We start from the raw sequence: 13062 nt of genomic DNA, 5'->3' as shown, positions 1-13062 counted from the left end.
TAACCATCCTACCCAGATCACTGAAAAGCAGGATCTCGCCCCAGCTGATGAAAACAAGCAAGAAGAGGGAGCCCTGGTCAGCCTTTCCTCAACTGCCACACTATTACTACAGAACAGGGCAAAACGCAGCTGCGGGCTGGAGGTAAACCTACAGGCTGAGACCCTGGGTATCCCTCTCCTGAGGCCCAGGGAACAGCTCCCCAGCTCTCTAAGAATCAGTCCATAATCCTGTAGCATTGCTAAATTGTCTAAAGACAGCTGGGTCCTCAAAAGAGAAGAATCACTCACCAGAGTCTGCAGAGAATCCAGCTTGGCACTCAGAATCTCGGAGTCCACTTTCTCAATCAGCAAGGGCAGCAGGAACTGTGGGAGAGAAGGAAGAACCGAGCACGGGATGTGGCTGGCGCTGCAGCCGCACCAAGCCCACCATGTCCTCGCTGTCATCAGCCCCCGGGGTAGGTGCTACGTCACCGAGCTGCACTGAGTCAGGAGTTGTGACTGTAAGCCAATCTCCCTCCCAAGCCATGGCCGGACTCCTAGTGACCTGAAAAGTGGGCTAGCTGGCAAAGCTAAAGAATCTCAAAAGAGAGCACCATATAGGGACTGGATTACTATCTTAAATGAAGAGATGGTAAAGTTTTCTACTTCAAAGGTCTGAAGACACTTGCAGGATGCCATATCTTAGAATGTATACTGGATCTTTCTTTTCCTCCATGCCTTTAACTGTTCTTTCTTCAGACCCTTCTGAGGCCTGAGGCTACATGCCCTAACTCTGGCCAGACCCACCTCAGCAAAGCGTGGTGTAGAAGCCAGCACAGCTCGAAGACTCAGGATGAGATCTTCTCTCTGGATGCCATGGGGATCATTAGGTGGCTGCAAAAGGGAGAAGAGGCGTGGCCTTGTGTATCTCTTTAGACCATGCCTGGACACAGGACCGAACCTACCAACCCTGCAGAACAGGGTGAGACGTACAGCCAAATTGCCAGACAAGTGGTACAAGGCCCCAGAAGGAAGACAGCTTGCTCTTTCGTGTTGTTCCTTGGGAAATTTCTGTCTGTTGGGCCTTTATTTTCTATCTGATCATGCAGTTTTCATCTGATCTATCATCTCACCACTCAGAGATAAGCACCCTTAACTTTCTGGTGCAACTTTCTTCTCTGTATATAGAGTATGATGACTATGTGATTGGTAGACACTTTCCCTTTAAAATATATATAGCTTTAGAAACCGTGATTCTTTTGAACATATGGTTTGCCATCTATTTTTTCACTTAATACATTAGGTACATTTTTTTCATGTTATTATGCTTTGATAGCATTTGTTTTAGTGGCTGATACTATTTCATTGTGTGGTTGAGCCACAATTTATTTGGATAAACTCCCTTTGACGGACATTTCTATTTTTCCACCCTTATAAAAAGCTGTAATCCTGGCAATATAAAAGCATTGATGATTTCTGTATCAAGAAGGCAGATTTTTTTTTAATTGAAGTATACAGTTGACTTATAATATTGTGTTAATTTCAGGTGTACAGAAAAGTGGTTCAGTTATATACATTTATATATATTTTAGATTCTTTTCCATTATAGGTTATTATAATGTATTAAATATAGTTCCCTGTTTTATACAGTAAACCTTTGTTGTTTATCTGTTTTATATATAGTGATATGTATTTGTTAATCCTGTTCAGTTCAGTTGCTAAGTAGTATCCAACTCTTTGCAACCCCATGGACTGCAGCATGCCAGGCTTCCCTGTCCATCAACAACTCCTGGAATTTACTCAAACTCATGTCCATAGAGTTGGTGATGCCATCCAACCATCTCATCTTCTGTTATCCCCTTCTCCTCCTGCCTTCAATCTTTCCCAGCATCAGGGTCTTTTTCAATGACTCAGTTCTTCACATCACATGGCCAAAGTAGTTTCAGCTTCAGCATCAGTCCTTCCAATGAATATTTAGGACTAAACTCCTATATATCCTGTTAATCCTGTATTCCTGATTTATTCCTCCCCAACCTCTTTTAAAACCCTTTGGTAACTGTAAAGTTTGTTTCCTATGTCTGTGAGTCTGTTTCTGCTTTGTAAATGAATTAATTTGTATTATTTTTTAGAGTCCACATATAAATGGTAACATATAATTGTTTTTTTGTGTCTTACTTAGTATGAAAACCTCTAGGTCCTCTACTTTGTTGCATGTATCTTTTAAAATTAGAGTTTTCCTCATTTCCAGATATATACCAGAGGAGTGGGACTGCTGGGTCATATGGTAATTCCATTCTGTTTTCCATAGCAGCTGCCGAATTTACAATTCCCACCAACAGTATAGGAGTGTTCCCTTTTCTCCACACCCTATCCAGCATTTATTATTTGTAGACTTCTTGATGATGGCCATTCTGACTAGGGGCTTCCCTGGTGGTTCAGATGGTAAAGAATCCGCCTGCAATGTGGGAGATCTGGGTTTGATCCCTGGGTTGGGAAGATCCCCTGGAGAAGGGAAAGGCTACCCACTGCAGTATTCTGGCCTGGAGAATTCCATGGACTGTATAGTCCACGGGGTTGCAAAGAGTCAGACACGACTGAGAGACTTTCACTTCACTTTACTTCATTCTGACAGGTGTGAGGCGAAACCTCTTTATATTTGTAATTTGCATTTCTTGAATAACTACAAAGTTAAGGATCTTTTCATGTGCCTATTAGCCACGTGTATGTCAAGAAGGGAGACTGAAAACATGAATCAGATTTTCCTTTTCCTCTTTAGAAATCCCACCAAAAATGCAGTAAGGGGATTTTCTTTTCTTTCTTTTTTTTTAAGATATAAAGCTGAAGGGTAAACAGGACAAGAGATATTAGCAACAAAATCGTAAAAGCAGACTGGTAAGAAGAAAATGACTTAGAGCCAAGACAACAGAATCCTCAGTAGGCTTGGGGAAAGCTTAGTAACTCTCCATACACACCACACAGTCTCCTCAGAAAGCTTTGCAACCAGCAGTACCAGGCACCTTTGGAACTGGGAGTGGGGTTAGAGGAGCAGTCTGACCTCCCAGATTGCTTCTCAAGTCCTTCCTAGCTGCAGCAGAATCTGGGGGTTTAATTCTTGGAGAAGGTGAGACAGAGCTGAGACAAAAATGCAGTTGAGGGCCTGGGTGCTGAATCAAAAGAGGTCTAAGTGGGAATTCCTTGGATGTCCAGTGGTTAGGACTCAGTGCTTTCACTGCCAAAGTCCTGGATGGGGAATAAAGATGCTGCAACCTGAGGGTTCCCAAACTGTCCATGTAAGCCACTCTACAGGGAAGTTCATCCTCAATCAGCCCACCCTATGTGCTCAGAGCTCCCACTCAACTTTATAATCCTCACTTTGAAACACGTGCAAACTCCCAAGGATTACTAGATATCTGGAGAAAGCCTCTAACCTGGAAATAGAGAACAACATAAACTGAATAAGCAACTTGGATGAAACAAAGACCACACATGTGGGGAGTTTTCAAGAATGGTAAGAAAGTAATTCATTCATGGGTTAAATAAGAATAGAATGTTATTAAAAAAAAATCAAAAAACATTCAAGAAATCATCAAAAATGACAATAAAAGGCCCTGGGAAATTCAAAGCATGAGTGCAGAAATGAAAAACAAAATCAGCTGCTGGGAGATGTGCTGGTCCTGGGCCTTTCTGCCCTCGGATCCCTTCCTCAGGCTGACCACTGTAAGCTGCATTCTCCCGGTTCCCACAATGGCGGAGGTTCAGTCAATGGGAAGCACTTGCAGATGAATGCAGGTTAGAAGGAAAGGAAAACCCAGGACACTTCTTCCCATCTCTATTTAGTGGGCACTTTCACCACTGGTAGCATCTCCTCCTTGGCTCCAAGTCCCACTGAAGGCCTGTGTTTTGTCATACGCTGGCCCCTGAGGTCCAGTAACATCAACTTTTCTCTTTGTCCCTCCAGCCTCAGGGTGGTAATGGTTTTCTGCTATTGATAGGTTGCCTCACTATCCTTTGTTTGGCTTCTCGGCTCTCCTATAATGTGTACAAACAATTTCCAGCATTAAATTATTTGTTTTAAATACCAAAGTGGTTTCTGTTTTTCATGCCTGGACTCTGACTGATAGAAAAGATAAAAAATAAAAATTTCTTATAAAGTAACAAGAAGGTAAAGGAAGGAAATAAGAAAGAAAAGGTAACAGACTGACAGGAGTTCCCAAAGGAAGGAGCAGAGAGCTAACAGAGGGAAAGACAGCAGCAACGGAGAATGCCAAGAAGTCCTCCCAGGCCGGAGGACGCGGGCTTCCAGACCGACAGGACCGACCAAGCACCCAGTACAATGCGTGGAAACAGACCTGTACTAAGACACATCACTGTGAATTTTCAAAATATTGGGGGGAAATAATCAACGCTTAAAAGCTTCCCAAGAAGAGGGAAGAAAAGTGAACATAAAAGTTTTGCAGAGCAGAAAGAATTCAGACTTCTTCACAGCAACTGAAAATTAGAAGTAAATATAGCAATGCCTTCAATTTTATACCCATATTATCAATAAGTGTGAGCAAAGAATGAAGAGATTCTAGATTTACAAAAATGAAAACATTTTATACTCTTTTTACACCCACGGGAAGCTCATAAGGGACGAGCACCACCAAAATGAGGGAATAAACCATAAAATGAGGAATATGTAAACACAGAAAATGGAGATCTGATCCAAGAGAAAAAATAAAGGAATCCCTAGACGATGGGAAAGAAAGATTCAGTATTGACTCTGCATTAAGAGTAGGAAGCAACCAGCTAAGACTGTATGGCTAAGTTAAGACTGGTTTTTACATTTTTAAATGGTTGAAAAACAAATCAAATAATATCTTGTGGCAAAATAAAAATTATATGAAATGTGAATTCCCAAGTCCATCAATATATTTATTGCAATACAGCCAGTGTACCACATTCCAGCGGCAAGGGAATTTCTGTGCTAGAACAGCAGAGCTGAAGAGTTTCAATAGGGAACATAAGGCTCACAAAGTCTAAAACAGCAGCTATCTGGCCCTAACTTATACTGCTGTGATCCATGATGGTGATGGCAAGTGGCCTATACAGATTGGTAAGACCGTGAAGAATATTTTTAACACAAATTTAACACTGAAAGCCAGGTGTCCCTATTTTAACTGACAAGAGCTTTCTGCTTCCCATAGACCACACTGTGGAAAAAAACACACAACTCTGCTCAAATAAAAGAAATTTTCCAATTATTATCTATAAACTTGTTTTTCCTAGAACATCTCTGAGAAAATATATAAGCAGTTGGGAGCAATGATTATCTCTGAAAGGAAAATGGTTGGTGGCAGTGAAGAGGCTTAATTCTCTAAATGTTGCATCATGTTCACTGTACTATCTTTCGAAAAAAAAAAATATTCTTGCCCACCCTAAAATTTTAAGTGCATATATTCCAGCACACATTCCTAAATTTTAGGAATTTATCCTAGTGTTACACCCATATACCCCATATGTGTGAAATGATACATGTACAGGCAGGTATGTTAAGTGGCAGCATTGCTTGTAACAGCAAAAGATTAGCAAAAACCTTTGTCCCACGGAGGACAAGTAAAATTAATTAGGTATGTCCATGCAAAGGAAAATCAGTCATAAAGAATAAAGAGCTAGTTTATATACTGTTATGGAACCCTCTCCAAGATATACTGCTAAGTGAAAATGGCAAAGTATAGGAAAAATGTGTAAATCCACTACCATTTTTATGGGGAAAGGGAAGAGCATTTTTTAATACATGGATGAGAAAGCTCTGTAAGATTCAGACGTAATTGATAAAACTGGTTGACAATGGAGAAATAAACTTGATGGTATGTAGATTTTTCACCTATTTGTACCTTTTGTATTTTGAATCCTGTGAATGTGTTATCTTTTCAAAACAAACACAAAATAAAGAAAGTAAAACCAGAGAAATCTGGCAGCCTAACCAAGAGCTTTCAAGAATTCAAAGGCTTAAATACTTCTGAGCAGAAATAGTGATACTGATTACAAAAGCAATGAAAAGGATATTAGGAGAGAGGTGGCCCCAGCAACATGATGTCAGCTAAAATAAGCTGCTAAGAAATTCCCTATGGCAAAAATGGCTTTTTATCTTAAAGGCAGGGAAAGTCAATAGTGAAAGGCACTCAAGTCATGTCCAACTCTTGGAGACCCCATGTACTATACAGTCCATGGAATTCTCTAGGCCAGAATACTGGAATGGACAGCCTTTCCCTTCTCCAGGGAATCTTCCCAATGCAGGGATTGAACCCAGGTCTCCTGTACTGCAGGTGGATTCTTTACCAGCTGAGCCACAATGGAAGCCCAAGAATACTGGAGTGGGTAGCCTATCCCTTCTCCAGTGGATCTTCCCAACCCAGGAATCGAACTGGGGTCTCCTGCATTGCAGGTAGATTCTTTACCGACTGAGCTCTGATGTAAATTTGATGTGTGTGGTATAATTCCTTTCATTTCATCTACATACCATGCATACCCATATAGTGCTGAGACCCTGAGTATTTGGAAAGAGAAGGTAAATCAAGATGCAGAGTGGGAGAAGGGCTGAGGCATGAGAGCAAACACCTCCTGTGCATGCTATGCTCAACTGTGTCCTCTTTGTTTCTATTGCCTGAGATGTGCCCTCAGAATCCAGGATCATATGCTACACATCCTTCAGAAACCAACTGAAATCCTATTTTATCTGTGAGTCAGTTCCTGCCTACTCTAGCTCACACTGAACTCTGTCTTTGAACAACTGTAACACCACTTGTTTTGGTCCATAATCTCTTACTGTTACTTAAATGTTTCAACTTTCAAGGACATGAATCATGTTCTACAATCCTGTAGCTCTAAGCACTAAGTACATTTTTGGAAGGTTTTTTTTCCACTTCCCAGTTTACTGACATGTTAAGTTCTTGAGGGCAGGGATCGTTTCTTTTGTTCACTGATGTACCCTCAGTGCCTAGAACTGGGCCTGGCACATAACAGACACTCAATATTTGAATGAATGAATGACAGGTACTACTTACAGGAGTAAAATCAATAGGGAAGTAACAAGATGTCACTTCAAACAACTCCTCCACAAAAGGTCCTAAAGGCAACAGAGAAAGAATGAGGACTTACAAGCCTTTCCTCTGACAAGCCCCAACCAGCTAATCCAAAACTGCAAGGACGTACCCAGGCTGTAGTCTCTGGAGATGAGGTCATAGACAATGCGGAAGGCCACCAGAAGATTACGGGGATCCTTTTCCCCATCCATCACCTGGATGAAGCCAAAGGTGAAATCAGCTCCTAGGCCCTTCAGCTCTGGGGAGGAGAGAACAAGGTCACTACTGTCCCACAAGATAGAAAGTGGGGCTTTCTTCTGGCCTGCGTTTTCCCTCTCTCACTGCCTCCCTCTTCACGCCTCCCAGAGCCGACCATTTCTGCTTTCCTATTCCAAGAGAGTTCTCAGTGAAGAGAAGATGTGCCACAATATATAATGGCTATGGAGGTAGGAGTTTAACACTTCAGCTCAAACCCCACCCTTTCTTTCTTTTGCTGGGGAGTGAGTGACTCCCAGTTTCCCTTTATCTTCCTCTCAAAGTACTGGCTCTTTTATATCACCCTGGGCTAAAATCAGTCCTCGTAAAGGGGGAAGAAAAGTTGCGTTCACTTTTTAGGTCTCCTGAAAGCCTGCCTCTTACCTTCTTCCCGGGTTCGCATGAAGTTGGTGATGATACTGTAGACTGTGTGTCGGTCCACCTGCGGCAGGGACTTAGTAGGAGAGACAAGAAAGTAAAGTAAGTGCCCAAAGAATACCTCAGCTGACAAAACTATTTCCTGCTTCACCGTCTCTAACTGGGTAATTTTCTTTATACCAGAATAAGATGACCCTCAGAGGAAATGCAAAGAAAAGGTATGGGTCTGGTCCAGCAATCTAGCAGAGGAACCAATAACCAAAACCTGTCTCCTACGTGCCTCACTTTCTTTAGGTGTAAGAGGACACAGGTCAGATGTAATTGCATGCCTCCCTCTCCTTATACAGTAGCAAGGGACAGCAGGCAAATATGGTCAAAGGCCTGTAAGAGTTCAGAACTCTTAGAAGGCAATTTTTTTTTTGCCATGTAATTCTAGTTATGTCAAGGGCTGGAAGATAGACAATACCGAGGTCACTGTTACCACTCACCTGTACGTGGACCTCCTGGAAGATGGCTTTAAGCACAGAGACTGCCAGCCCTGGGGGCAGGGCCACACACAGGCTCTGGGGGAGAAGAGAAGTGTGAACACAGAGGGAAGTCTGGAAATTTTGGTGTAGCCTTCAAGCCTAAAACGGGCCTATCTAACTGCAGTGGGAATTACAACATCCAGGCTGGGGAAGACATGCGGACGGTGAGAAACACGGGCCCTTTTCTCAAGCTGATTAGGTCTCTACAGCTCCTTCCAGGTTGACGCTGAATTCCAGTCCCCAAAGGACACTTTTACTCTCCAGACTAAAAACAGAAGTGGAGCTGGCTGAGACTACTTTAGCCCCATATCTAGGCATCTGCTTTGAAGTACCCGAAGTCTCACCCACTAAGGGGAAGGAGAGAATTCACTGGAAATAGAGTCCTGTAAACATGGTATGTAATACAGAAAAGGAGAACTCACAAGTGCCTTCAAACCCTGCAGGACAGACGGGATCACGAGATGATGATCCTTCAGCCGGTTCTCATAGAACAGGATCAGGTGGACCACTGAACAGACCAGAAATTCAGGCATTAGTTTCCACAGGATGGAGAAGGGCCCGCTGGCATCGCTTCTTCCCAAAGTTTCTAAGGGCTGTTCCTGCCTGGGCTTCACTACAAATCACCTCCTTCACCTAGGTATGTCCCAAGCCCTCCCATTTGGGGGGTTCCTTCCTTATCTGTCAAGAAAACAGGTGAACATCTTGGGTCATCCATTCACATAGAGGTCACAATCAAACCCATTCTCAACCTGAGAACTGCCTTTCTACAGAACTTGGGTTGGCACGTTTTCTCACAGGGCCATATGGTAAATATTTTAGGTGTTTGGACACAGTATGTCACAACTACTCAGCTGGGCCACTGTAACATAAAAGCAGCATGAACAGCAGGTTCATAAATGGACATGGCTATATGCTTATAAAATTTTATTTATAAAAACAGGCTGTCGTTTGCCCACCCCTGCTATGGAAGATAAATAAGCTATGGGTTTTTTCCCTCAGGACTTCAAAGCATTTTGGTATTTCATTACTCTTCTGCTCCATCTATGAAACACTACTTTGTCCATTTTACAGACAGAAGACATACTGGGGGAAAAAAAAACCTGTCTAAGGCTACATTTGAAATCTATGTGTCTTGTGGCTCAATTCTTATCTTCTTTGCCACATATACTAGTGCGGTGTGAAAACCCTGAGTTAGGAGTACGAAGATACCTTATGTCCCTCCCTCCCTCCCGGGTTAACCGGCCTGATAGACAAGGAAGACTTTGGCTCAGCACGCCTACCAGTTACCTTCCTTCTCCAGGAGCAAGGAGTGACACTGGAGGAGCACCTGTGACAAAAGCTGGATTCCACGTGCCCGAGTTCGGGGTTCTGGATTCTCTAGAGAAGACCTGGGGGAAAGTAAGATAGAGAGCCCGATATCACCCAGTTCAAACTTCGGAAGTAAATATTTTGCAATTAGTCAGTCACACTCAGCCCCTGGGCATGGAAGCTGGCCCAGGAAGGTACTCTGGAGGCGCTCAGCATTACAAACAACAGTAAGGCCAATCCCCAGATTGGCCTGGAGGTGTCATCAGGGGCATAAGTGACACCACAGCCAACAGAACTGTCTGTCTCCAGGCACTGACTGGGTGTGGGGTTTACTCTTTCTCCTCAGTGATACAATTGTGACTTTCCTCTGAAAGAGAGCTTAGCAGTTACCCACAGGGCTCAAGAGATGGCAACTTCTACCAAAACAGGAGAAGAATAACTATATCACTATTAAAGCAACCATTATAGTCTTTATAACTGGAAGTGTACTAAGTAAGATGGTCAGAATAAAGGCTTTAACTATTAAGGATTATTGATATGGGAGGACCCAGGCTGAAGCAACAACAAGGTGATTTATCTTCAAAACAAATCACAGAGATTACATTTAAACATACCACAAGGAATCTAAGCAAATGAAGGAGGCAGAAGACTTCTGAAGGAGAGCTGGCCAGGGTACCTTAAGGAAACAAGGATAAGAGTACCTATGCTGAGCTCAGTCGTCCAGTAGTGTCCGACTCTTTGCTACCCCATGGACTGTAGCCCCCTAGTCTCCTCTGTCCATGGAATTTTACAGGCAAGAATACTGTTGCCATTTCCTCATTTCCTCCTCCAGGGGATCTTCCCAACCCACGAACCCTCATCTCCTGCATTGCAGGTGGATTCTCTACCACTGAGCCAACCGGCGAAGTCTCAAGAGTATCTATACTAGAGGAGCTGGGGCAAAAAAGATCAGTCTTGACAGGATACCTGGGATAGGAGCTTACGGCAAGGGCCCCACTCAGAAGCAGAAAGCTGTGCATTTAAAAATGGACCAAGGCACACAGATGCTCACAGAAGCATTATTCAGAATAGTCAAAATGTGACAACAACTCAGATATCCCTCAACTGATGAATGGGTAAACAAACTGTGGTATATCCGTATAACAGAATATTACTCAGCAAGCAATGAAGTACTGATACAAGCTACAACAGGAATGAATCTTGAAAACATTATTGCAAATTAAAGAAGCCAATCATAAAGATTATATATTATTGTATGATTTCATTTATCTGAAATTTTCAGCATAGGTAAATCCACAGAAACAAAGTAGATTAGCAGTTACCAGGTGCAAGGAAGAGAAAGGAATGGGGAGTGACTGTTAATAGGTGTGGGGTTTCTTTTTGGGGTGATGAAAATGTCCTAAAATTGACTGTGGTAACTAATGGCTACACAAATCTGTGAATACACACTTTATTATTTATTTTTTTAATACACACTTTTAAATGGTGAATTTATGATAGGTAAATTATATCTCAATAAAGCTGTTACTTTAAAAAAATGAACCAAGGCCACAACAACATATGGGAGAAATGCATAATAGTGACCTACTCTCCCATCTTCTCCCCAATTTTCTATTTTTCTCTGTTTTAGGAGACACACTAGCTATGACAGTTAACAACCTTTGCTACTAAGACTTTCCAATTTAAATGGTCTTCCAAGTACAAAATACGAGAAGAGCAGGCATTAGACTATAAGCACGTGCCTCCTCTGGAGCTTGGAATATCTGGTTTGAACAGTGGTCTTCCAGCTGTTGTTCCAAGCCTTTTCCTACAGTGGGGAATCCCGTGCCAGGTCAGCCTCCCAGGTGGGGCCCACAGGGGTCTGAGTCAGATGCAGGCTGACTAGGATGCCACGGGGGAGGGTGGGGCTAAAGAAGCATTAACATTTGATGGCTTTCAACCACCCACCTTCACCTAAACCTGCGGGCTGATGCAAGAGCTACTGCGGCCCACAGGCTGTGCTCTCAACACCTCGTCAAGGGTCTCAATCAGCTGGCATGAAACTTTTTTCAAGAGAAACATAGGCTTAGCATGAGGTACTAATATGGAAGGGGAGGGAGGAACTGGGCTACAGTGGAAGAAACTGAGGACAAAATAACTGTTTTCAGAGTGTACTGCCAGGGCTGATGAGAGTTGTTCTGGAGCAGGTAGCTTACCCAAGGGCTTCCACCACTTGTAACACTGTATAGCTTCCAGACTTCACATCTAGAGGAAAGAAAAACAAAAACAAAAACATGAAACAACAACAGTAACAACAAAAAACTCCATCCTAGGGTTTAATGTCTCTATTGCCGATGTTTCTGCCTATCCTGGGTTCACATCTGGGGGTCCACTGTGCTTGCCAAGAGTCCCTCCACACTAGAGGCATTTCGTAATACTTCAAATATGCAGCTCCAAGTATAAAAACTGAAAAGAAAGTAAATATATCATTTGTAGGTAACCTGATTGTTTACCTAGGAAAATTCAAGAGAAATACATGAAAAAATATTACAAGCAAAACAACTCATTAGGATGGCTTGGTACAAAATTAATATGAAATTAAGAACTTTCACATATATGTACACTAGCCTGTAAAATCATATAAAGGAAAAAAGTAATAATAGCAACAAATAAAATTTTAAAAAGAGAGAGAAAAATACCTCAATATAAACTGAACAGAAAAATGTGAATATCTGAATGGTGAAAACTTTAAAGCACAAGTGAGAAAGTTGAGTGCAGAAAATAATACATAATCAGGCAAATTCTGAAAAAGGGTAATGAGGGCGGAAAGGTGGTTCTTCCAGATAGTAAAAGATTTTTATAAATAAATTTTACAATAATTAAAACACTGTATACTTCTGAATATACTTTATATTCTCCATAATAAAAGTATAAACAAAAAATAACAGTGTAGTATGAGTTCATAGTCAAAGAAATCAATGGTACAAAAATGGAACAGAAAATCCAGAAAGAGACACAAATACATGAAAATATGATTTAAAAATTATTTCAATTAAAGAAAAACAGATTATTCAATAAATGATGTTGTAATGATTGGATATTTGGGGGAAAAGAACAAAAACAAAAAAACCAATGGCTCTGAATTTTTCACCAAAGTAAATTTCAAATGGATTAAAGAAAAAAAAAAAACAACAGGAGAACATTTCTAAGTATAATATAAAGTTATACTTTAACCATAAAAGAAAAGATTAGTTAAAATTAGCCACATTAAAAAAAACCAAAACACCTGGATTTTCTGCAAGGCAAGAAAAGAAATCATAAGACAAACTAGGAAAAAATATATGCAATTCTTATAACAAAAGGCTATTTTGCTAATACAAAAAGAGCTTCTACAAATCAATGAGAAAAAGACCAATAACCAACTTAAAAATCGGCAAGACCAGAAGATGCTCAACTATATTAACAACAGGAATGCAAACAGACTGGCAAAGATCAAACATTTTGTGTAACTCTATGTTCAGTGATGGCAGGCAGAAATAAGGCACTCAGACGCTGCAGGTGCCATGTGAGTT

At 41.5% G+C, this 13062-nt stretch overlaps 1 protein-coding gene across 4 annotated transcripts in view; it reads right to left on the bottom strand.

Annotated features, from left to right (window-relative positions):
• The window catches only part of MMS19 (MMS19 homolog, cytosolic iron-sulfur assembly component), a 34281-nt gene that overhangs the window by 9730 nt on the left and 11489 nt on the right, over positions 1 to 13062 (bottom strand). For 3 of the 4 annotated variants that reach the window (XR_001917310.1, XM_018041300.1, XM_018041301.1), the window contains exons 2-10: positions 11707 to 11755; positions 9491 to 9591; positions 8626 to 8711; positions 8165 to 8239; positions 7683 to 7752; positions 7174 to 7302; positions 7026 to 7087; positions 787 to 873; positions 289 to 363 (exon numbers count right to left, since the gene is read on the bottom strand). Coding sequence is in view for 3 of the 4 variants with exons in the window: in XM_018041300.1 (XP_017896789.1) it covers positions 289 to 363; positions 787 to 873; positions 7026 to 7087; positions 7174 to 7302; positions 7683 to 7752; positions 8165 to 8239; positions 8626 to 8711; positions 9491 to 9591; positions 11707 to 11755 (734 nt within the window). In the remaining variant the exon portion in view is untranslated. Of the gene's footprint in view, positions 1 to 288; positions 364 to 786; positions 874 to 7025; positions 7088 to 7173; positions 7303 to 7682; positions 7753 to 8164; positions 8240 to 8625; positions 8712 to 9483; positions 9592 to 11706; positions 11756 to 13062 lie in introns of those variants that run through there. The other variant, XM_018041302.1, reaches the window with a different exon arrangement.

This window comes from Capra hircus, chromosome 26, assembly GCF_001704415.2.
Source record: "Capra hircus breed San Clemente chromosome 26, ASM170441v1, whole genome shotgun sequence".
NCBI lineage: Eukaryota > Metazoa > Chordata > Mammalia > Artiodactyla > Bovidae > Capra > Capra hircus.
The sequence above is the reverse complement of the archived record's forward strand: the minus strand, read 5'-3'. Positions and strand labels throughout refer to the sequence as shown.